The sequence below is a fragment of the Epinephelus fuscoguttatus genome, linkage group LG10, assembly GCF_011397635.1.
Source record: "Epinephelus fuscoguttatus linkage group LG10, E.fuscoguttatus.final_Chr_v1".
In the NCBI taxonomy this organism is placed as follows: Eukaryota; Metazoa; Chordata; class Actinopteri; order Perciformes; family Serranidae; genus Epinephelus; species Epinephelus fuscoguttatus.
The window spans coordinates 16,686,806-16,710,737 of NC_064761.1; the positions used below are offsets into that span (position 1 = coordinate 16,686,806).

At 39.6% G+C, this 23,932-nt stretch overlaps 3 protein-coding genes across 7 annotated transcripts in view; all 3 read left to right on the top strand.

Annotated features, from left to right (window-relative positions):
- Window positions 1–2,639, top strand: part of LOC125895257 (cornifelin homolog A-like) — a 12,780-nt gene extending 10,141 nt beyond the window's left edge. The window contains exon 4 of the mRNA XM_049586930.1: window positions 1,890–2,639. Within this exon, the coding sequence (XP_049442887.1) occupies window positions 1,890–2,144 (255 nt within the window). The 3' untranslated portion in view covers window positions 2,145–2,639. The remainder of the gene's footprint in view (window positions 1–1,889) is intronic.
- LOC125895258 (cornifelin homolog A-like) lies at window positions 774–16,038 on the top strand. Of its 4 annotated transcripts, none has more exons than XM_049586933.1 (4): window positions 774–798; window positions 15,060–15,165; window positions 15,303–15,472; window positions 15,583–16,038. In XM_049586933.1, exons 2-4 carry the CDS (start codon window positions 15,099–15,101, stop codon window positions 15,733–15,735), a joined length of 390 nt encoding a protein of 129 aa, XP_049442890.1. In that variant the 5' UTR covers window positions 774–798; window positions 15,060–15,098; the 3' UTR covers window positions 15,736–16,038. The 4 variants fall into 4 exon arrangements, with proteins under 4 accessions (XP_049442890.1, XP_049442888.1, XP_049442889.1 ...); XM_049586931.1 differs by lacking the exon at window positions 774–798 and adding an exon at window positions 13,133–13,274; XM_049586932.1 differs by lacking the exon at window positions 774–798 and adding an exon at window positions 14,098–14,126.
- Window positions 16,039–21,285: 5,247 nt separating this feature from the next.
- Window positions 21,286–23,898, top strand: LOC125895254 (placenta-specific gene 8 protein-like). Of its 2 annotated transcripts, none has more exons than XM_049586926.1 (4): window positions 21,286–21,380; window positions 22,816–22,936; window positions 23,051–23,241; window positions 23,353–23,898. In XM_049586926.1, the coding sequence occupies exons 2-4, from the start codon at window positions 22,855–22,857 to the stop codon at window positions 23,599–23,601; spliced, it is 522 nt and encodes a 173-aa protein (XP_049442883.1). In that variant the 5' UTR covers window positions 21,286–21,380; window positions 22,816–22,854; the 3' UTR covers window positions 23,602–23,898. The 2 variants fall into 2 exon arrangements, with proteins under 2 accessions (XP_049442883.1, XP_049442884.1); XM_049586927.1 differs by lacking the exon at window positions 21,286–21,380 and adding an exon at window positions 22,257–22,372.
- The last annotated feature ends 34 nt before the right edge of the window (window positions 23,899–23,932 follow it).

Below are 23,932 nucleotides of genomic sequence, written 5' to 3' on the forward strand. Positions count from 1 at the left end.
GCCTCTTATTATCTTTATACTATTAGGTCAGTACAAAAAAAATCTCACGTTCAATTCAAGATAGATAAATCCAATTTGTACCTGGAGACAACCCACGCTGACATGGAGAGAATGTGCAAACTCTGCACAATAGGGCTCCTTACTGGGATCGAACCAGGAACCCCTTGCTGTGAGGTGTCAGTGCTAACCAGTGCACCACCGTGCTACCCTACATTCAGACATATAACACATTAAAACAGGATTATTGTGGAGCTTAAACTGTTATCGATGCACATCAGATAATTAGAAATATCGATTGTAAATAATAATAATAATAATAATAATAATAATAATAATAATAGCAATAATGGCATCACTTTCATTTATCTGTAAATATGAGGGTGTTCTTCAGTGGAAAGTAGCCTAACACAAGATGTTGTAAGACACTAAAGCTGTGAAAAGCAATGGTTTCACATCCCTAACACTGGTGCTGCGAAGGGTAAGACAGGATGCTGTGGTCAGGTTAGAGCTGCAGCTGCTAATACAAAGGTTGGTGCCAGTCAGTACCAGTCACAGCAGCAGACCGCTGGCCCACAGAACGCTGTGTCGTGGCTGGAGTGATTCCACCAGACGATGGTCTCCACTAGTTGTTTTTTTAATAATGTAATTTAGCAGCATACTTTGTGGTATTTATCAAAATAACAACTTTTGACAGGATTTCAGTCATTTTTTAGAGACACTAATATTTTGCAGAAAATTAGCGAAGGAATTTGTATTCTATCTGCAGTGGCAAACAACAATTTGGAGCACTCCATTCAGGTAAATGCCGCAGTTTATGGAGTTTACAGTGACATTAATATATTTTACATTCATTCTAAAGTTACTATTATTTATAAAATGTAATAGAATACTCAGTATTGTACTTGTGCTTGTACCTTAACAATTGTTTTCAATTAGGTTGCCACTTGCTATCATTTAGAAGCATAGTCTGTTTTAGGTTGTATATGCTTTTTTGCATATGATATCAGTTTGGGACTGTTTTAATTTTATATCCAGTGTTCCAGGCTTTTATTTAGTTGTATCTTGCCAAATCAGTCTGCAAAGAATATGTTAGTAGTAGAATATGTTTTATATATTATCTGATCACATCCTGGGTATGAAATCAACACAGAAACTGTTGCTTGACCACCAAACACCAATGAACAGGGCACTCTGTCTCCCTCTACTGGAGGCACTGCAATTCACACACAGCTTGCCAGCTCAGGCAGTAAGTCCCAGTGTCCAATCACATCACAGTATTTTCAGACACGTGCTCCTGCTGAGGTGGAGCTAAACAATTAAGACCCACAATTTAAGCTGATGCTCCAAGATATGAGCTTCCTACCTTGACTTTCTGACTTTTTGCTGTGTTCTGATTTCTGTGTTAACAGGTTCATTGTTGGCTGCCTGTGGCTGAAGTCTAACATCCAATGGAAACAAGACCTTTGATAGAGTGGAACACTGGTCTCTTCGACTGCTTTGAGGATGCAAGTTCTTGTAAGAATCAATACCACAAGTTTGACAAATTAGCTTTTTCAGATCAAAGTCCTTCTTATGCGTCATCTGTAAGGCCTTCTTTATCAAGTCACTTAAGATTTTCTCCCACTTTGTTGGTGTATCTTTGCCTCCACGGTGTCAGAAAGATTTGGAGAGAACCGTTGTCTCCCGTTGTTTGACATGTGCTGTTTGAAATATCCATGCTTGCCTTCTCCTGCAGTCCTCTCTCTAAGGGTTGCCATGCGAAACAGATACGGCATCAAGGTATGATGCATGTGAAGCTGCTACTTGATTTCACATGACAAGTTTAATAAAAGTGAAGCAATGTTGAATGTACAACTTTACATGTGTATGTTTTCTTTGGTTCTCTGCAGGGTTCTCTGTGTAAGGACATCATAGCTACCAGCTGCTGTGAGTGGTGCGCCTGGTGTCAGATGCATCGAGAGTTAAAACATCGCAGGCAAACTCCCACTGTCGTCAATATGCAGAATCAAACCATTGTACAAATGCAGCCTCCTGCAGTCATGATGGCTCCTGCATACCAACCCCAAGGTGGTTATGTGTACCAAGGAGTCCCAGCCCAAGATTGTGTGGTGACCCAATCAGAAGTCCACGTGCAGCCATACTGAGCTCTGTGGCTTCTCATTGGCCTGTTGTATCTTATGAAGAAAGTATGATTGAGCTCAGATCTTACTGCTGTTAAGTGAATGATTAATCATTCAAAGCCAAATATGTTATAACTTTGAATTGTGCCCCCCTGGCATCAGAGTGTGCTGAACAAGTTTCAGTTTCTTAATAATTATGACAATAATTGTAACAGTTCTTGGTGAAGTCCCTTAAATTTGGTTCTCAGTTTTTTGCAGCTAACAAGGACACCCAGTCAAGGATTAATGAGGCACATGTAGTTCTTTCACATCTCTATTTCTCCACAAGTAATCTTGGGAGTGTGGTCTACAGTTAAAGAAATAATTAAGTTGTATTCGAATAGGAACAGCGTTCCTATTCAGCAACATCCCACTGCAGTTTATCCAAAAGCCCAACAGAGGGCCCTCTGTAACCACAAATGGCTGCCAAAAAAATGTCATTAGCAAATGAGGATATCAGTCATCTGCAATCCTTGTCTTTGGAAATATAAACGCTTTGACATGTTACACCAATACAGAACTACTACTGAACAAGATTTCTGTGCTAAAATGGTCAAGTTAGAGAAGATATATACATACATATTCGGAATGACAGATGTGTGGTCTTAAAGGGATAGTTCAGAATTTTTGAAATGTTGTATGAGGTACGTATTTTAGCTGCCTAAAAAAAGTCCCACTTAAAAACATAAGCATGAATCAGTTTAAGTATACGCTATGTATGAATAGAATATTTTCACTGCTTTGCCCTACTGTCAGAATGCAATTTCCTACGGGAAACTGAAGCCCTTACATCACTCTCTTCAAAGCCAGACTCCATTGAGAAAAACAGAAGGCTAATTTAACATTGCTAAGAGGAGCTGCTGGTCTACCACTGCCTCGGTCAGCTATTTTGTTTGGGTTATTGTGTGACTTTGGTGTTTTAAAGGGTTAGTTCTGATTTCACCAAAGTCACATGACAACACAAATGAACTAGCTGATTGAGGCAGTGGTAGACCAGCAGCTCCTGTGTTCATCGAGCAAAAATGACTGATTTTGTCATTGGAGTCTGGTGGCTTTGACAAGAGCATAAGTGGGAATTTGAAGCTGTGAATGGCTTTCCAATATTGCGTATACTTCTCCAAAGTGGGTGTGCCAACAGACATCTACTGAATGTAATACAGTGACTATGGATAAGTGCGTCATACAACGCCACTTCAAAAATTCTGAACTATCCTTTAATAAGCACAGCCAGCAGCTTTTTCATGTACATTTAGAGAAATTTACAGTACAATCAATACATTATATACTTACAGTTTCTAAAAGTTTCTCTAAGGTGATGAGCTGTAGTTGGCTCAGATAAAAACACAATGAGCCAGTATCAGAACACGATAGTGGAAAAACTGATTCAGTTCTGCAAGGGACCTGTCCGTAGTTTTGTTAGGGCATTTTCAACCACTGTAGTTTAATTACAGTGATGCTTGATAATACAGTTCCAGATAAAGAATTACTTTGTCAAGACTTAATTTTTTTAGAGTATCAGGTCAAACGATTTTAGTTTTGGTCTCAAGTTTCCCTGTAAAAAAGAAAGAAAGAGAGAAATCCTAATTTTTGTATTCCTATCCTGCACCTTGATAACTTTTTCTGTGGAATTGCAAAAATGTCTCGTAATTTGCTAGTTTCAGTCTGATAAATGTCACTCATTCATGAGGATGTGCTTGTTTGTGAAATTACACTGTTTTCCGTAATTCACACCCTTAAAAGTACCATTTAAAGCTTCCTGTCACTGCTGCAGTCTGTTTGTGGGCAAGTTTCATTCACAAAAATGTTCTGCAGAGATTTGTGTGCTCACTTCATTTGGGTGTTGAAGAAGTCCACCCACCTTTAACCTGTGGCCTTAGTTACTGTATATTTTATATTGTCATAAGTGATATTTTCTGAGCTACTGTTCCAAATTGTTTTAACTTTTTCACTTGTGCACTGAAATAAGAAAAATGGCAATTAAAGTCCTATTCTTTATGTTTCTGTGAGAAGTGTGTTGTTGTTTTTTTACAAAGTTACAATGTGTAATTTACTTGGTTGTTTATTAACAAATATCAACTATTGCTTTCATAAATATGTATTTGCTAAGTGTAATGCAATTCACATACAAATGGAAGCTTTCTCATAGGCTTAGAATGATTTCTCTTTATATACACAGGCAGGGCGCGGTCTGCTGGAGGCTGTCTTCTTGCGTCGCCATATTTAAATACAGTGGCCGAAAGAGATACACGCACTTCGCCTTTCGCGTTTACCTAGAACTTGCCGTCACTGGAGATGGTTAAGGTGAAACTCAATCCGGGCCGCTTCTGCGTGAACCTGCTTTGTACTTCTATGATTCTGTCGCACTTTAAATGGAGGACCACACACATGTTTTGCCCCGAGGGACACCACGCCACCAACTAAAAGAAAAAGGATCAGATATCGAGGACGGGACAAAACGCAAGTGGATATCGGCGTTGCTGATTCCATGTGGAAAGAACTCCTGTGGAAGAACACTCTGGAGACGCATATATTATAATCGTACAAACCTATATTTGCCGCACTGTGCCGTGACTATCACATAAACATGTTATTTTAGCATTACTGTGCTAATGTTTGCTCGTGTTACCAAAACAATTAGAAATAAAACACTCCTAACATTACATTATATCTCACAGATAATCTCACTGGTAAGCTCTAACATATTGCAGCGTCCGCCAGGACGTGTGGAAAGGATGACGCAGTTATTCGGCAAACCACCATTTATTACTGAACAGTACAGGTTACTGTTGGCTGTAACTACGCCAAAACAACCAACAAACAAGAACTTAGCTGTAACTCCAACTGTGCACTCCTGCTCTCTCCTCCAGCTCGCTCATACACACACCAGCACGCGCACTCACACAGCCCTCATCCCCGTCACACTCGCCCCCCATCCCCCTACCTATACTCATTCAATCCCAAACATGCCATTAACTCACAGAACATTGACATTATAACAGAACATTTACTGCAGGGTCGCTACAATATCGTAACATGGTTTCGATTCCTAAATAAATATTCACCTTATGGCTAGATAGGCCTACTCCTGAAAAACTTGAAAAACTCTCGGATGATGCCATCTCTGTCTGCGCAAGGCTTTTTGTCCTACGAGGCCACCATCACTTACCCAACGGGAGGGGTGAGCAAATGAGCGTGAGTGAGCGCTGCAATCTAGAATTTGACCGCTAAAGTCACTGTTACTCACTATTTTTACACACTTAGGCTTTAAGACATTCCTATAGCAGCCCTGTGAGGCAAGTGAAGAAAAAAATTCTGGTGATCCATACCATTTCTGTTGCAAAATGTTTTCTCTCATGTGTTTATGACCTAAAAACGGGGAAAAATAGGTTTTGCGAAAATGTTTTGGCAGGTAAAAAACATCTTTCAGGATCATTTGTGTTTCAAGGGTGTTTGTTGTTGTAATACCGATTTTTGGCCACAAGAGGCTGAAGAACGACATGATTTTTGCCATTCAGGACATGCTTCTGCATTAACATCACACATCACATTCCAGGACCAACATTGCCATCAAGTTATTACAATTGAAGAAAATCCTAAGTGATGTTGAACAAAAACCATGTAAGCTACTGCAGGGCTAGTGAGCTAGCTTGCTCACTAGGTAGGCTATGCTAACAAGGAAGTTTGCCAGTAGATCATGATATTGGTCATTAACAGTCAAAGTAAGGATGATGTAATTTTGCAGTTGCAAAGACCTGAGAACGACACATTTTTCCCTACTTTTTAATAACCTAGTCTAAACTTTTTTTTTCCTTTTTTTTTTTTTGCACGATTCCAGTGCTCGTGTTGATCCCGGACCATCACTGTTACGTTGATGTCAACATAAATAAATTATCCAGAATTGGCATTATGATGATGATGGTCCTGGATAAACCTTACCAAATCTATCCAGGATCAATATGGAGAGCAAAAAGGGAAAATGTTTTAATTGCAGGAATTTGCAACTGAAAAATGCTATTTTCCTCATTTTGTGTTACTTAACAATTTTCTACCTATTGGCAAGCTACTTGTTAGCATAGCCTACCTACTTAGCAAGCTAACTTGCTAACCCTGAAGTAGCTTACAAGGTTTTTGTTCACCGTTACTGAGGATTTTGATTTTTTTTAAACTAGCTTAGCTCTGAAGAAGCACAAAGGATTTTTGAAAGAGCAGCACACTGATGATGTCAGAGGGCTGTGATTGGTTTATAGCACTGTGGGATGTTGATCCAGGGGCATGTAGCTACTGCTTGGCAAAATCATGTCATGCAGCTCCATTATCTCTTGTTCTAAACATAACTAAAAGCATTCATGTTTTCTTACAGGTGAGTTTAAACGTCTCCATGCACTCTAAACACAGATACATACACCGATCAGCCAAAATATTAAAACCCAGTGGTGGGTGAAGTGAGTAACATTGATCATATTGTTACAGTGCAATGTTCTGCTGGGAGACCTTTGGTCATGGCATTCATGTGGATGCCACTTGAAGCCCTCCACCCACCTAAACACTGCTGTGGAATAAGTAACCCCCCCTCATGGCAACAGCACACCCTGATGGCAGTGGCCCCCCAGCAGAAAAATGCACCATGCCACTCCACAAAAACTGCTCAGGTATGGTCTGAGGAACGTGACAAAAAGCTCAAGGTGTCGACCTGACCTACAAATCCTCCACACACTAGTCTGACTTAGCATCTTGGGACGTGCTGGTACCCCACCTCACAACTGACAGGTCAGCACCCTGGTGCCAGACACCACAGGACACCTTCAAGAGGTCCTGTGTCCATTCCTTGACAATTCAGAGACATGTCCACTCCAGGGAGGCCCCACCATGGATCAGGGATACCTCTGGGGTACCAGCACATCCATTGGATGCTCAATCAGATTTGGATCTGGGGAATTTGGAGGCCAGGTCGATGCCTTTAGCTTTTTGTCACGTTCCACGGGCCATTCCTGAGCAGTTTCTGCAGGGTGGCATGGGACATTTTCCTGCTGGGGGGCCACTGCCATCGGGGAGTGCGGCTGCCATACGGAGCGAAACTTGATCTGTAGAACTGTTTGGGTGGATGAAGCGCATCAAGTGGCATCTTCATGAATTTCTGGACCAAAAGTTTCCCAGGAGATCATTGCATTGTAACAAGATGATCAATGTTACTCACTTCTTTTTGAGGGGGGGGGGGGGGTCGCCCCCCCTCATGGCCCAATTGTTAAAAAAAACACACGCTAAAGTGCCCTTTACTTATTAGGAGGGAAGGGGGTGGTGAAAAAAGGGGAGGCATGTCAAATAATTTTTTTAAAGCACTAAGGAGGGACTTGTGTTTTTTTAAGCTTAGCAGAAAGGTGTACAAAGTTAAATGCTTTTGTATTATTTTTGTGATTACTAAAAAAAAGAATAAATGCTTTCTTTAAAAATCACCAAAATCATGTCACTGCCAGAAACTGTAAAAACAAAAATTACTGTTGGATTTTCAAATCACTTTATTCTACATCTAATTTAAAATTTGGGGGAAAAAAAAACCAAAACATTTGCGCAAACTAACTAGCGTGCATGTGGAAAGTGGAACAACCAAGGCTTTGTTCAACTCCACGATTTCATCTACAACTTTTAACTTTTAACTTTAAAACATCAAAGCGTAGGAAGTTTTAAAAATATAACAACTTATTTACAGTGGATGGAGGATCGTGCATTTTCCACCAGTCATTCAGGGTGGCTGGAGATAAAACATCTTTGAGGAGGGTAAAAAAAAAAAAAAAAAAAAAAAATGAAGCCACACCCCAGCCACCCCCCTCCTCTGATAAGTAAAGAACAGTCCCTAACATAACATGGCTGCAAGATGATAGGAAGCTCACTGCATAAAAGTCGCACTCTGGCAACTGCAAATTCACCTCAAATCAGATTTTCTTGTAAAAGAGCCAACATTTTACACTGCTGCATTGTTTGCAAGCTATGTTGTTGAACTACATTTACAAACATATTATTTATGGGACATTCTTGCCAGGTGCAACAAATTTCTTTCATAGTGAAAAAAGCCTAATTGTTCACGTATTTGCGCCTCCTGTAGCCTTGTCTTTCTGGATCGCCATGAGACAGAAATATAGACTCAAGATATGACGCCTGTAAAAGTCTGATTTCATATGTAATGTAGAACTAAAAACATCTACCGAACAAAAAACGAAGTGATACTTTTAAAAAAAAATCTCTGCTGGCTCTTCAGGAGTTTATATATATTTATGCAGGTGGAACATCACATACATCACCAGAGGACACCTGCCTTCAGTCAGTGATATTTATATGTTGAACGTCATCCCCGAAATATCTTAATGTCAAACAGTCTACACTGAAACTAAAGTTGGTGTTTGGTTCAACTTGTGTTTCTTAAAAATGTTTTCCTACCATAAAACACATGAAACCATCCAAAGGAGTGTATTACTCTACAAGCAAGGATCTGCAAAAGTCCCATAAATGAGTCAAACATAATTACATGCAAGGTAAGAAAAAGAACACCCATGAAAATCATGTGCTGCCATTCTCACTTTTCAGATAGTTAGAGTCTGACTGGTTTGCCTCTCTGCACATAGGTTCAGGTTCTGCAGCATTGTTAATGCTTACCTGCTCGTGTGGATGAGGCGCCACTCCTCGTACATGACGTGTTCTTTCACAACTTTCTGAGGGACAACAAGGCTTTCAGCTGATCAGGTAAGATTTTATATTTTGCTGATGAGAAAAGTAAATATTTTCATTTTAAAGGTAAAATGAAAGCTTAATCTGATGTGTTGGAAGCTTGTGGGATTTTGCAAAGAGATTTATGTGCAGCAAAACTGATCTTTAATTTTACTGAAAAGAAAAGTCAGATGTCTTCATTTTAAAGGTAAAATGAAAGCATCATCAGCAAAGAGATTTATGAGGGGCAAAACTGTCTTACTGACCTTGGCACAAAAACAGAGGTTATTTCTGTGGACTACCAGTTACTGTTTGGTACTACTTTGGTAACGAAAGAATTCATCAGTATTAAGACCACTTCTTTCATATCTTTCGATCATATTCATCCAAAATAATGGTATATGTTGTTGGGAACTTTTAAAAGGCCTCATTCTTTCTTTTCTCATTTGTGTGTCCTTCCTCAGTCAGATAGTTTGCATATTACAACACCGTTACAACTTAAAACTACTTGTTTTTCAGGCTGCTATGGTTTGTTTTGCTGTCCGTGTATTGTTGTATAGTGAGAGAACCGATGTCTCCCATTATGTGACATATTCAGCCCCGCCATAACAACAACCTGTGGACTCCCTCTGTGTGCGCCTCCTGCAACCTTGGCTCTGTGGGTCGGCATTTGACACAAATATGGTATCCAGGTAAGACGTGTAAAACTGCTGTACACTGATTACTTATTATCTAATGTACTTATACAGAAAAAAGATATATATTTATATACCTCATATAGTCAAATTACAGGACACACTTTGAATAACAGACAGTCTTGAGTTTCAGGAAGACATCATGTCATATTAAAACTAAACATATGATTGATGTAAGACATTAAATAATAACTGAGAAACACAGTAAAAACAGCATAACGAATATCTTCGTTCTCCACAGGGTTCTATCTGTAAAGACGTCGCAACTTCCTGTTTCTGTATGTGGTGCTCCTGGTGTCAGATGCATCGCAAGATGAAATACCGCATGAAACAACCAGCTGTCATTGTCAACATGCAGCCTCCTCCAGTCATTTTCGCTCCTGGGGTGTATCCTGGAACCCAGCTCCTCCTGGTTTTAGGGGCTACCCAGGGGTTGTTAATGGTTAATTCAGACTGAGCTTTGTGGTTTCTAAACACTGTTGGTTAGGTGTTGGTTAGCAGGATACAGTCCTTGTTTGGACCTTTTTTCTAAGCAGTGATATACAAAGATGTAATTATTTTAAGTGGTGTCTCCTCAGCATCAGCATGCTGGGTAGATGTCAGTCTAATAATACAACTATGTTAATCATGACAATTCTATGGTGGTTGGTAACTCTCTTTTTTTTCTCTTTTTAATGGCCAGGGATTTATCTTATTTAGTAAAAGTGAACTACTGTCAAAATCAGGAGAAAATTCACAAATGAGAGCAGATGTTTCCTGAACACTACCAAAGGACGTACTTGTCCTGAACTGTTGCTGCTTTAGCTTCACATGTATGTTGAAGGAGTTATGTTTAATTAAAACATTTACTCCACAGCTTTGTGAAGGATTTTAAAACCCAAGTAGATTTGTGTAACTACGTGTAAATTTTAATTCTTTTTTGTTGTTATTTGCAGGAATAATCACATTAAAATTACACACACAAAAAAACTGTCCCATAAAATTATTTTATTTGTGGAATTTTTATGCGTTTTGTGACTTCTAAATTATTTTCATGGCAAAGGGTTTGTTTGTATAAAAACGAGACAATCTTAGCAAAGTAACTTTGCGTCATCATGTATCAGTGTGTTAACTGAGTTTCTGGTAATAAGTTAAAGCATGTCATTTGCTCCTGAGAGAAACTAGTTTGTGTCTATGTGTTGATGTGGGTGAAATAACAATCAAATGAAAATTGTGAAAAATAAATTATTATTATTAGTATTAGTAGTAGTAGTAGTAAGTCAGTGAGTAACACATTGCTTTGCACAAAACTGGTGTCACTCTCTCATTAGTTATAGTAAGAGGTGCCAAGATATTCACACATGTGAGCCTCATGTTACTGCAGCATCACAGGAGAACAGTTTTGTGTTTTTAACGCATCAAATGTCAGAAGCTAGTTCTTGTCATCAGGAGTTAAATACTGGGAAACACCCTATAGCCACCTCTGTCCTGCCAGTTCATCACTGCTTCCTGGGAGTGGAGTTTGCTCCACAATCTTATTAGTAATAAGTAAAATAAAATGACAACTGAAATGAAAATAAATGTACAGATGGTGGATAAATGAATAAAATTATAAGTTACAGAAGCAAGTGTAAATGGTGTGAAGACAACTTACAGCAGCAGTATATGAATCACAACAGCATGCTTTGCTTTGTTCATACCTGCAGTGTGCTGTGTCGTTATTGATGCTATCACTGGAGAGAGCCAAAGTCAAAAGTTTCTCACATAGCAGCTTTAAGCAATCAAACCTTGGTTGACCTTCAGGTGTACTCTAAAACAAAATCTTGAATAACTTGACTTTTTTGCTGTCCCATCTACGCCAAAGCACAAGACTTCTAAGATTCTCTAGATTAAGAAAATAAATATAACAAAGGTGTCAAGGTTCCTAGCCAATACCTCTTCCAGACACAGACGTCTTTCTTGGTGATGGTGAATGATCAATGACCCAGGTATCAGATGGGTTTCTGTATTCTATACACACAGTTTAACATTAAGTTAAAGCCTGCTTAAAGAAACTTAAGACTGACCGGCGTTAACCAGCTTGGTCGTATCACTTTTTTCAGATCACAGTATCCCGTGACAGTACAGCAACACGGCCGGATAAAAGAGTGTCTGTGCTGTGCAGGTTTTAGGGGAGTCTGGTGGTACGTCAGAGGAAGACTATGTTCAAGAGCCTCACTTGGTTTAACGAGGCAGCATCCAGCCTCTTATTATCTTTATACTATTAGGTCAGTACAAAAAAAATCTCACGTTCAATTCAAGATAGATAAATCCAATTTGCTCAGCTCTTTAAGTGTTCAATTTAGCATCACTCTGTTAAACTAACAGTATTCAATGTAGCATATTGACAATTCAGTATTAACTCAGCAATTAAGCATTTAAAAGCTGCACTGAAAATGATCAGCTCATCCCAAGGAGTTTCTTACCTGTAGTAGTGAGGCTGTCACAGGCAGCTTTCAGTGAAGACACTAACACCAACTTAAATTTGGTTGCAGACTAAATAATCAGTTTTTATTTAAAGCTTAACAATCTTATAATATGGACATTAAAATTCTATGTAAAAGAAAAGAGCTTCTAATTATGCTCAACTAGCTTGCTGGTATTCAACAAAAACATTCTCCCTCGTTACCTCTAACAAAATCAGTGAAACAAGCAAAACCAAAAACAAAGAGCCTTGCACCCTTCTGTGTCTCTCTTGGAGCACAGCAAAAACTCCATATATGGTCAAACATAAGGCACGTGCAAAACATCAGTTAGAGGCTCAGCCTATCTACTGGTATGTTAAACATGAAACCATCCTTACTACTCAGTGCTCCTTCAAATTAAAGCCATTTTTCTTTTTAAGGAAAAGGACAACTTGCATATTTTGAATTAAAGAACAATGAATTGTGTAACACATGTATATACAGATCCATCCATCCATTTTCGTAACTGCTTATCCTCTTGAGGGTCGCGGTGGGGCTGGAGCCTATCCCTGCTGACATTGGGTGAGAGGCAGGGTACACCCTGACCCTGGACAAGTCACCAGACTATCACAGGGCTGACATACAGAGACAGACAACTATTCACACCTACGGACAATTTAGAGTCACCAATTAACCTGCATGTCTTTGGACAGTGGGAGGAAGCTGGAATGCCTGGAGACAACCCACACTGACATGGGGAGAACATGCAAACTCTCCACAATAGGGCTTCTTACTGGGATCGAGCCAGTAACCCTCTTGCTGTGAGGCATCAGTGCAAACCACTGTACCACCATGCCGCCCTATATACATATACATAACACATTAAAACAGGATTATTGTGGAGCTTAAAATGTTATCAATGCACATCAGATAATTAGAAATATCGATTGTAAATAATAATAATAATAATAATAATAATAATAATAGCAATAATGGCATCACTTTCATTTACCTGTAAATGTGTGGGTGTTCTTCAGTGGAAAGTAGCCTAACACAAGATGTTGTAAGACACTAAACCTGTGAAAAACAGTGGTTTCACATCCTTAACACTGGTGCTGCGAAGGGTGAGACAGGATGCTGTGGTCAGGTTAGAGCTGCAGCTGCTAATACAACGGTTGGTTCGAGTCAGTACTAGTCACAACAGCAGACCGCTGAACAGAGGTTCCCGAGGTTTTTTGTCAGTGAGGCTTCATAAAGCAGTGAGCCTTGACCATTTCATGCAGCTGGATCTCTCAACAAAGGTAATTCTGTTTTTTTTATTTCTCTTCTTTACCTGACCAGTAAAATAACAATTATTATGCTTTGATGATAACTGTACTTTGATTAAACACAATCAAAAGGGGAAAGTTTCCTTTTTGGGACACTTTATGTATGTTTAAATTTATTTCTTTACACCATCTTTTGAGTTAAGCTGTCTGACACACACAAGATGCCACTTCTATTTCAAGCCATAGCAATTTTTGACAATACTAACCTCACCACAAAAACAGAGGCACCCTAGGTCTTCCTAGGGTAATGAAGTTATTCTTATCGTGAGTGTACTGAAATTAAAAAAAAAATCAAAAAGGTAACAAATGTCAGGGTATTAGGCTCGTACCTGGAGACTTCATCTTATCTTTGGGAACTACCACAGATGTAGTTTAAAGTATTTTGCCAAGTGCTTTTTTTATACGTCTGTCTGTCTGTGGACAAAATTTGTCAACGCAACAGTGTCACAACTGAGCAAGATGCAGTCACAAACTTTGTGAGTGTGTTGGTGAGATCAAAATGAAGGTGTAGTTTGAAGATTGATGTGGTTTGAGCATGGGGGCAGGAAGTAGATTTGTAGGAGGTAGGGACCCTTCCCCCACTTCATATCCCTGGCCCACAGAACGCTGTGTCGTGGCTGGAGTGATTCCACCAGACGATGGTCTCCACTAGTTGTTTTTTTATAATGTAATTTAGCAGCATACTTTGTGGTATTTATCAAAATAACAGCTTTTGTGGGATTTCAGTCATTTTATTAGAGACACTGTAATATTTTGCAGAAAATTAGCGAAGGAATTTGTATTCTATCTGCAGTGGCAAACAACAATTTGGAGCACTCCATTCAGGTAAATGCCGCAGTTTATGGAGTTTACAGTGACATTAATATATTTTACATTCATTCTAAAGTTACTATTATTTATAAAATGTAATAGAATACTCAGTATTGTACTTGTGCTTGTACCTTAACAATTGTTTTCAATTAGGTTGCCACTTGCTATCATTTAGAAGCATAGTCTGTTTTAGGTTGTATATGCTTTTTTGCATATGATATCAGTTTGGGACTGTTTTAATTTTATATCCAATGTTCCAGGCTTTTATTTAGTTGTGTCTTGCCAAATCAGTCTGCAAAGAATATGTTAGTAGTAGAATATGTTTTATATATTATCTGATCACATCCTGGGTATGAAATCAACACAGAAACTGTTGCTTGACCACCAAACACCAATGAACAGGGCACTCTGTCTCCCTCTACTGGAGGCACTGCAATTCACACACAGCTTGCCAGCTCAGGCAGTAAGTCCCAGAGTCCAATCACATCACAGTATTTTCAGACATGTGCTCCTGCTGAGGTGGAGCTAAACAATTAAGACAATATACAGAATTTAAGCTTAGGGCGGCACGGTGGTATGGTGGTTAGCACTCTCGCCTCACAGCAAGAGGGTTGCCGGCTCGATCCCGGGCGTGGGAGCCCCTCTGTGCGGAATTTGTATGTTCTCCCCGTGTCAGTGTGGGTTCTCTCCGGGCACTCCAGCCTCCATGCAGATTGGGGACTAGGTTAATTGGTAACTCTAAAATTGTCCATAGGTTGGTTGGTCTAGGGTGTACCCTGCCTCTTGCCTGATGTCAGCTGGGATAGGCTCCAGCCCCCACGTGACCCTCAAGAGGATGAAGCGGTTAGAAGATGAATGAATGAATGAATTTAAGCTGATGCTCCAAGATATGAGCTTCCTACCTTGACTTTCTGACTTTTTGCTGTGTTCTGATTTCTGTGTTAACAGGTTCATTGTTGGCTGCCTGTGGCTGAAGTCTAACATCCAATGGAAACAAGACCTTTGATAGAGTGGAACACTGGTCTCTTCGACTGCTTTGAGGATGCAAGTTCTTGTAAGAATCAATACCACAAGTTTGACAAATTAGCTTTTTCAGATCAAAGTCCTTCTTATGCGTCATCTGTAAGGCCTTCTTTATCAAGTCACTTAAGATTTTCTCCCACTTTGTTGGTGTATCTTTGTGTTTTTTAGGTTGCTATGGTTTCTGGTGCGCCTCTTGTCTTGCCTCCACGGTGTCAGAAAGATTTGGAGAGAACCGTTGTCTCCCGTTGTTTGACATGTGCTGTTTGAAATATCCATGCTTGCCTTCTCCTGCAGTCCTCTCTCTAAGGGTTGCCATGCGAAACAGATACGGCATCAAGGTATGATGCATGTGAAGCTGCTACTTGATTTCACATGACAAGTTTAATAAAAGTGAAGCAATGTTGAATGTACAACTTTACATGTGTATGTTTTCTTTGGTTCTCTGCAGGGTTCTCTGTGTAAGGACATCATAGCTACCAGCTGCTGTGAGTGGTGCGCCTGGTGTCAGATGCATCGAGAGTTAAAACATCGCAGGCAAACTCCACTGTCGTCAATATGCAGAATCAAACCATTGTACAAATGCAGCCTCCTGCAGTCATGATGGCTCCTGCATACCAACCCCAAGGTGGTTATGTGTACCAAGGAGTCCCAGCCCAAGATTGTGTGGTGACCCAATCAGAAGTCCACGTGCAGCCATACTGAGCTCTGTGGCTTCTCATTGGCCTGTTGTATCTTATGAAGAAAGTATGATTGAGCTCAGATTTTACTGCTGTTAAGTGAATGTTAATCACTCAAAGCCAAATATGTTATAACTTTGAATTGTGCCCCCCTGGCATCAGAGTGTGCTGAACAAGTTTCAGTTTCTTAATAATTATGACAATAATTGTTCCAGTTCTTGGTGAAGTCCCTTTGGTTCTCAGTTTTTTGCAGCTAACAAGGACACCCAGTCAAGGATTAATGAGGCACATGTAGTTCTTTCACATCTCTATTTCTCCACAAGTAATCTTGGGAGTGTGGTCTACAGTTAAAGAAATAATTAAGTTGTATTCGAATAGGAACAGCGTTCCTATTCAGCAACATCCCACTGCAGTTTATCCAAAAGCCCAACAGAGGGCCCTCTGTAACCACAAATGGCTGCCAAAAAAATGTCATTAGCAAATGAGGATATCAGTCATCTGCAATCCTTGTCTTTGGAAATGTAAAACGCTTTGACATGTTACACCAATACAGAACTCCTACTGAACAAGATTTCTGTGCTAAAATGGTCAAGTTAGAGAAGATATATTCATACATACATATTCTGAATGACAGATGTGTGGTCTTAAAGGGATAGTTCAGAATTTTTGAAATGTTGTATGAGGTACGTATTTTAGCTGCCTAAAAAAAGTCCCACTTAAAAACATAAGCATGAATCAGTTTAAGTATACGCTATGTAAGAATAGAATATTTTCACTGCTTTGCTCTACTGTCAGAATGCAATTTCCTGCGGGAAACTGAAGCCCTTACATCACTCTCTTCAAAGCCAGACTCCATTGAGAAAAACAGAAGGCTAATTTAACATTGCTAAGAGGAGCTGCTGGTCTACCACTGCCTCGGTCAGCTATTTTGTTTGGGTTATTGTGTGACTTTGGTGTTTTAAAGGGTTAGTTCTGATTTCACCAAAGTCACACGACAACACAAATGAACTAGCTGATTGAGGCAGTGGTAGACCAGCAGCTCCTGTGTTCATCGAGCTAAAATGACTGATTTTGTCATTGGAGTCTGGTGGCTTTGACAAGAGCGTAAGTGGGAATTTGAAGCTGTGGATGGCTTTCCAATATTGCATATACTTCTCCAAAGTGGGGGTGTGCCGACAGACATCTACTGAATGCAGCAGCACGTGTACTAACAGGAACTAAGAAACGAGATCATATTTCTCCTGTTTTAGCTTCTCTGCACTGGCTCCCTGTAAAATCCAGAATTGAATTTAAAATCCTGCTGTTAACTTATAAAGCTCTAAATGGTCAAGCTCCGTCATATCTTAGAGAGCTCATAGTGCCATATTATCCCACCAGAACACTGCACTCCGAGAACGCAGGGTTACTCGTGGTCCCTAAAGTCTCCAAAAGTAGATCAGGAGCCAGAGCCTTTAGCTATCAGGCTTCTCTCCTGTGGAATCATCTTCCTGCTACGGTCTGGGAGGCAGACACCGTCTCCACATTTAAGACTAGACTTAAGACTTTCCTCTTTGATAAAGCTTATAGTTAGGGCTGGCTCAGGCTTGCCTGTACCAGCCCCTAGTTAGGCTGACTTAGGCCTAGTCTGCCGGAGGACCCCCTATAATACACCGGGCACCTTCTCTCCTTCTCTGTCTCTCTGTCTCTCTCTCTCTCTCGTATTCTATTACTGCATCTTGCTAACTCGGCCATTCTGGATGTCACTAACTCGGCTTCTTCTCCGGAGCCTTTGTGCTCCACTGTCTCTCAGATTAACTCATATTGCAGTGGTGCCTGGATAGTGTGATGTGTGTGGTTGTGCTGCTGCCGTGGTCCTGCCAGATGCCTCCTGCTGCTGCCATCATTAGTCATTAGTCATACTTCTACTGTTATTATACACATATGACTATTGTCACACTTGTATACTGCCAGATATTAATACATACTTTCAACATATTGTACCACAGTAGCCAGAACTATAACTATAATATTATTACTTTCAATAATGTTGTTGTAAGCTACTGTCATTACCTGTCTCTCTCTCTCTCTCTCTGTGTCTCATTGTGTCGTGTGGATTACTGTTAATTTGTTATGTTGATCTGTTCTGTACGACATCTATTGCACGTCTGTCTGTCCTGGAAGAGGGATCCCTCCTCAGTTGCTCTTCCTGAGGTTTCTACCGTTTTTTTTCCCCGTTAAAGGGGTTTTTTGGGGAGTTTTTCCTTATCCGCTGCGAGGGTCATAAGGACAGAGGGATGTCGTATGCTGTAAAGCCCTGTGAGGCAAATTGTGATTTGTGATATTGGGCTTTATAAATAAAATTGATTGATTAATTGATTGATTGATTGAATGTAATACAGTGACTATGGGTAAGTGCGTCATACAACGCCACTTCAAAAATTCTGAACTATCCTTTAATAAGCACAGCCAGCAGCTTTTTCATGTACATTTAGAGAAATTTACAGTACAATCAATACATTATATACTTACAGTTTCTAAAAGTTTCTCTAAGGTGATGAGCTGTAGTTGGCTCAGATAAAAACACAATGAGCCAGTATCAGAACACGATAGTGGAAAAACTGATTCAGTTCTGCAAGGGACCTGTCCGTAGTTTTGTTAGGGCATTTTCAACCACTGTAGTTTAATTACAGTGATGCTTGATAATACAGTTCCAGGTATAGAATTACTTTATTAAGACTTAATTTTTGTAGAGTATCAGGTCAAACGATTTTAGTTTTGGTCTCAAGTTTCCCTGTAAAAAAGAAAGAAAGAGAGAAATCCTAATTTTTGTATTCCTATCCTGCACCTTGATAACTTTTTCTGTGGAATTGCAAAAATGTCTCGTAATTTGCTAGTTTCAGTCTGATAAATGTCACTCATTCATGAGGATGTGCTTGTTTGTGAAATTACACTGTTTTCCGTAATTCACACCCCTAAAAGTACCATTTAAAGCTTCCTGTCACTGCTGCCGTCTGTTTGTGGGCAAGTTTCATTCACAAAAATGTTCTGCAGAGATTTGTGTGCTGACTTCATTTGGGTGTTGAAGAAGTCCACCCACCTTTAACCTGTGGCCTTAGTTACTGTATATTTTATATTGTCATAAGTGATATTTTCTGAGCTACTGTTCCAAATTGTTTTAACTTTTTCACTTGTGCACTGAAATAAGAAAAATGGCAATTAAAGTCCTATTCTTTATGTTTGTTTGTTTGTTTGTTTTTTAATTTAAGAGAATACAAGAGGCTGAAGAATGACATGATTTTTGCCATTCAGGACATGCATCTGCATTAACATCACACATCAGGACCAACATTGCCATCAAGTTATTACAATTGAACAAAATCCTCAGTGACGTTGAACAAAAACCATGTAAGCTACTGCAGGGCTAGTGAGCTAGCTTGCTAACTATGTTGGCTATGCTAATGAGTAAAGTTGCCGATAGACTAGAATATTAGTGAGCTATTTTGCTATCTAGGTAGGCAATGCTAACAAGGATGTTTGCTAATAGGCAAAGATAAAATAATTTTGAAAGAAGCACAGGAGCAGCACACTGATGATGTCAGAGGGCTGTGATTGGTTTATAGCACTGTGGGATGTTGATCCAGGAGCATGTAGCTACTGCTTGGCAAAATCATGTCATGCAGCTCCATTATCTCTTGTTCTAAGCATAACTAAAAGCATTCATGTTTTCTTACAGGTGAGTTTAAACGTCTCCATGCACTCTAAACACAGATACATACACCGATCAGCCAAAATATTAAAACCCAGTGGTGGGTGAAGTGAGTAACATTGATCATATTGTTACAGTGCAATGTTCTGCTGGGAGACCTTTGGTCATGGCATTCATGTGGATGCCACTTGAAGCCCTCCACCCACCCAAACACTGCTGTGGAATAAGTAACCCCCCCTCACGGCAACAGCACACCCTGATGGCAGTGGCCCCCCAGCAGAAAAAGGCTCCATGCCACTCCACAAAAACTGCTCAGGTATGGTCTGAGGAACGTGACAAAAAGCTCAAGGTGTCGACCTGACCTACAAATCCTCCACACACTAGTCTGACTGAGCATCTTGGGACGTGCTGGTACCCCACCTCACAACTGACAGGTCAGCTACCTGGTGCCAGACACCACAGGAAACCTTCAAGAGGTCCTGTGTCCATTCCTTGACATGTCAGAGACATGTCCACTCCAGGGAGGTCCCACCGTGGATCAGGGATACCTATGGGGTACCAGCACATCCAATGGATGCTTAATCAGATTTGGATCTGGGGAATTTGGAGGCCAGGTCGATGCCTTTAGCTTTTTGTCACGTTCCACGGGCCATTGTAACCTTACTGTCATGTCCATCTTTTGGCTAGAAATGTATTTCAATTAGATCTAAAAACACAAGTCAACATGAGTCCAATATCGAAAACTTTCACATAGTCAATGAGTCACATAGATAGCATTGTTAAAGAGAGGGTAATGATGTTGTCATTGAGTAGGAGCCACTATATCAAAATGAGATGTCCACTTTCTCCACTGTAACTAATAAATTTGTTCATACATAGATTCAGGGAGAGAGTTAGCTTTTCCATGTTATATATTTCTTTTACAATTTCAATCCATTCCTCTTTTGTTGGGGGCTATCTAGTTTGCCATCTTGTTATAGGCCATTCGTTATCCCTAGAGTTAGTTGTGACAAGAAAGAAAGATTAAATAGCTTAGAAAAATCATCATGACAAAGCCTTGTTGTACCCGGTCTTACACAAGAAAAAAAAATAGACTTTAAGACTTAGAAAATAGATCACCACATTTTTTCCTTTACATAGTCTCATCGCTGTATTGTCATATAAATATCAGCTTATATAAGTAAGACATAACTGCACAACCCTGGTATCAGTCTTCCTTCAGTGATACCAAGACAAGGTCCCTAGATGTTCATGGAGAGGCTCATGCTGCGACAATTTTGTGTTCATAAGGCCTCAACTGTCATCAAATGTCAGAAACTCTGGCACACGAAACCCTCCTAGCTTGATGGATGTTTTTATCCTGTTGACTTTTACGGTCAAGTTCTTGTCATCAGGAGTTGAATCCTGGGAAACACCCTGCCGTGTTGTTACTGCTGCTCTCATTTTCTAGTCACATCTGTGTCAAAGTACAAGACAAGGTGCTTAACGTTAAAACTAGGATAAGATAATTCTGATTAGCAGCTATTTCCTGAAAAAACATTTACATCTACTACTTCTTTAGCTGACCAGTGGAAGTACAATGCCATGATTATAACTGTCCTGTAATCACACTTATAAAAAGGAAAAGTTTTGGGACATTTCAGCTTCATATTTCTGTGTTAAATGGAAGAACCTAACATTTAATTGGGTGAAGTAATTAAAATTTGTTGACCACGCTATTCTTAGCATATAGTTTCGCTTTCATTTGTATCAGTGGATTCAGGTTTTACAGCATTGTTTGTGTTTAAGTGTCTGACACGCACATGGTTCCACTCATAAGCCAAGACATATACTTTCATCCATTCTCAGCTTGTGAGTCGCAGAGAAGGCATCCAGCTCCATCAGGTAAGACATGTTATACCTTTATCCTAACAGTTAAATGGCTTTAATCTTACATGCTGTAAGAGTTAAATAAGGAAATACAAGACAAAGAGAAGTGGACTTTCTGCAGACTTGAATGATTTAACTTCACTTTCATTGGAGCAGCCATACACAGCAGGTTTTAATAATACAAATTAACCCGAGGCATCCTAGATATTTCTAAATGTCACCTGCTGGATTGTTTTTAGGTGCTACTGTGTGACTTCATAGAGTGATATACTGTTGGATTATATCCCTATAGATAATACACATATGACGATGTAATATATATCAAGTGATTTTTAGCATTTTAAGTATAGTGAAAAATAAAACATAGGTATGAAATATTATCAAAATGACAGACTATTGGATATTTTTTTTAATTGTTACGGGACATTGTAATATTGTCATTTTGTGTCTTTTTGATGCAATTTTGTGTATTTTGGTAGTTGTGTGTTGCTTTGTTGTTATTTTGTGTCTCCTTGTGGTTGTTTTACATTTCTTTGTAGTTGCTTTTGTCATTTTGTGATTGTTATATGTCTCTCTGAAGTCATTTTGTGTCTCTTTGATGTAATTTGTATATTTTTTTGGTGGTTGTGTGTTGCTTTATTGTCATTTTGTGTCTCCTTGTGGTTGTTTTGCATTTCTTTGTAGTTGTTTTGTGTCTCTATGAAATCATTTTGTGTCTCGGACGTAATTTTGTGTCTTCTTGGGTAGTTTTTGTGTCTCTTTGTAGTCATTTTGAGTCTCTTTAGCCCATTTTTGTCGTTATTTCATGTCTCTTTGTATCTTTTTGTGTCTCTTCCTGGTATATTTTAAGAGTCTTTCTAGTCGGTACTTGTAAATTTGAGTAACATTTTGCAGATTAAGACCAGAAGACCCCCCTGATACTTTGGGTCCCTGAGCCTGTGCCCAGTAAGCCAATTCGGTTATCCATCCATCCATGGGTGAATGGTGCAGTTTATGGACTTTACGGGGTATTTTACATTGATTCTTAAGTCACTATAATTTAAATGATATAATATGATACCAAGTATTGTGTTAATAACAACTTGCTATCATTTAGTAATATACCTTACGGTGTAGCTACTTTTTTGCATATGGTATCAGCTGAATGACATAGCCAGTGCTCCAGGCTTTTACAGTCTGCACATCATATTCAGAGGTTTGACGGTTTGAGTTCAACAAATTTTGCAACAAGCTGCTCCAAAATCTAATCGGATCATCTAATACAGAGGATAAATGAAATGTGGTGCAAGAATGACATTTTAGGACATGTGCTCCTATTGAATTAATGGTAAAAAAAAAAAAAAGAAAAAAAAAAAAAGATTAAGACACAATACAAGTCTCCATGTCTCATGTTCCAAAATATGAGCTGTCTGTAATCTTTTTTGTTGTGCTCTGATTTCCATGTTAACAGGTTCACTGTACACTGCCTCTGCGTTAAGTCTAACATCTGATGGCAGTAGCCGGGGCCCCAGCACAATCCTTGACAGACTGGAAAACTGGTCTGTGTGACTGCTTTGAGGACTGCAATACTTGTAAGGATACCACAACTTTGACAAATTTGTAATTTTTTGGGGTTAAAGTCCTTATTTTGTCTCAAGTCAGTTAAATGTTTCTCCCACTCTGTTGGTGGATCTTTGTGTTTTAAGGTTGCTATGGTTTCTGGTGCTGCCCTTGCCTGGCCTGCACAGTGGCAGGAAAATTTGGAGAGAACCCTTGTTTCCCGTTGTGTGACCTATGCAGCCCTGCCGTTCTATCAGCAGTCTGTGGGATACCTCTATGTGTACCTCCAGCAGTCCTTTCTATACGGGCTGGTATGCGACACAAATATGGTATCAAGGTATGATTCATGTAAAGCTGACGTATATTTGATTTCACATGACAAGTTTAACGAAAGTCAAGGACTGCTGAATTTACAGCTTTCTGTATTTTTTCCTTTGGTTCTCTGCAGGGTTCTCTCTGCCTGGACGTCCAGATTTCCTGTTTCTGCTCCTGGTGCTCCTGGTGCCAGATGCAGCGGGAGTTAATACATCGCAGTAAACCTCCCACTGTCATCAATATGTTTAATCAAAACGCCATACACGTACAAGTACAGCCTCCTCCAGTGATGTTGGCTCATGGACACCCAAATCACGCTTTTGTGAACCACAGAGACCCAGTTTTTGTGAACCAACCACACGGCGTCAGGGCAGCGCACTGATCTCTGTGGCTCCTCTTTAGTCTGATGTGTCTTGTGAAGGTCTGTGTCTGTAATCATATTAGATGACCCGAAACAGTTGGAAAAAAATTCCAAGTACAGCTGTCAATAAGCAGCTCTGCTCAAACTTCCTTCTAAAAGCAAAACATGGTCACGTCTCTTGCTTTCACTTCTTAACTGTTTGTCAATAGTGCTTTGAAGATTAAGGAAATTTTCTTATGACGTCCAAATTAATTGTTAGTTGTTGCTGACTGATGCTGAGACTTGTAGCAGACATACTGGTGTATGTTAAAGAAGAGACTGATTAGTCTTTGAATGTCAAGGATAAAGTTGG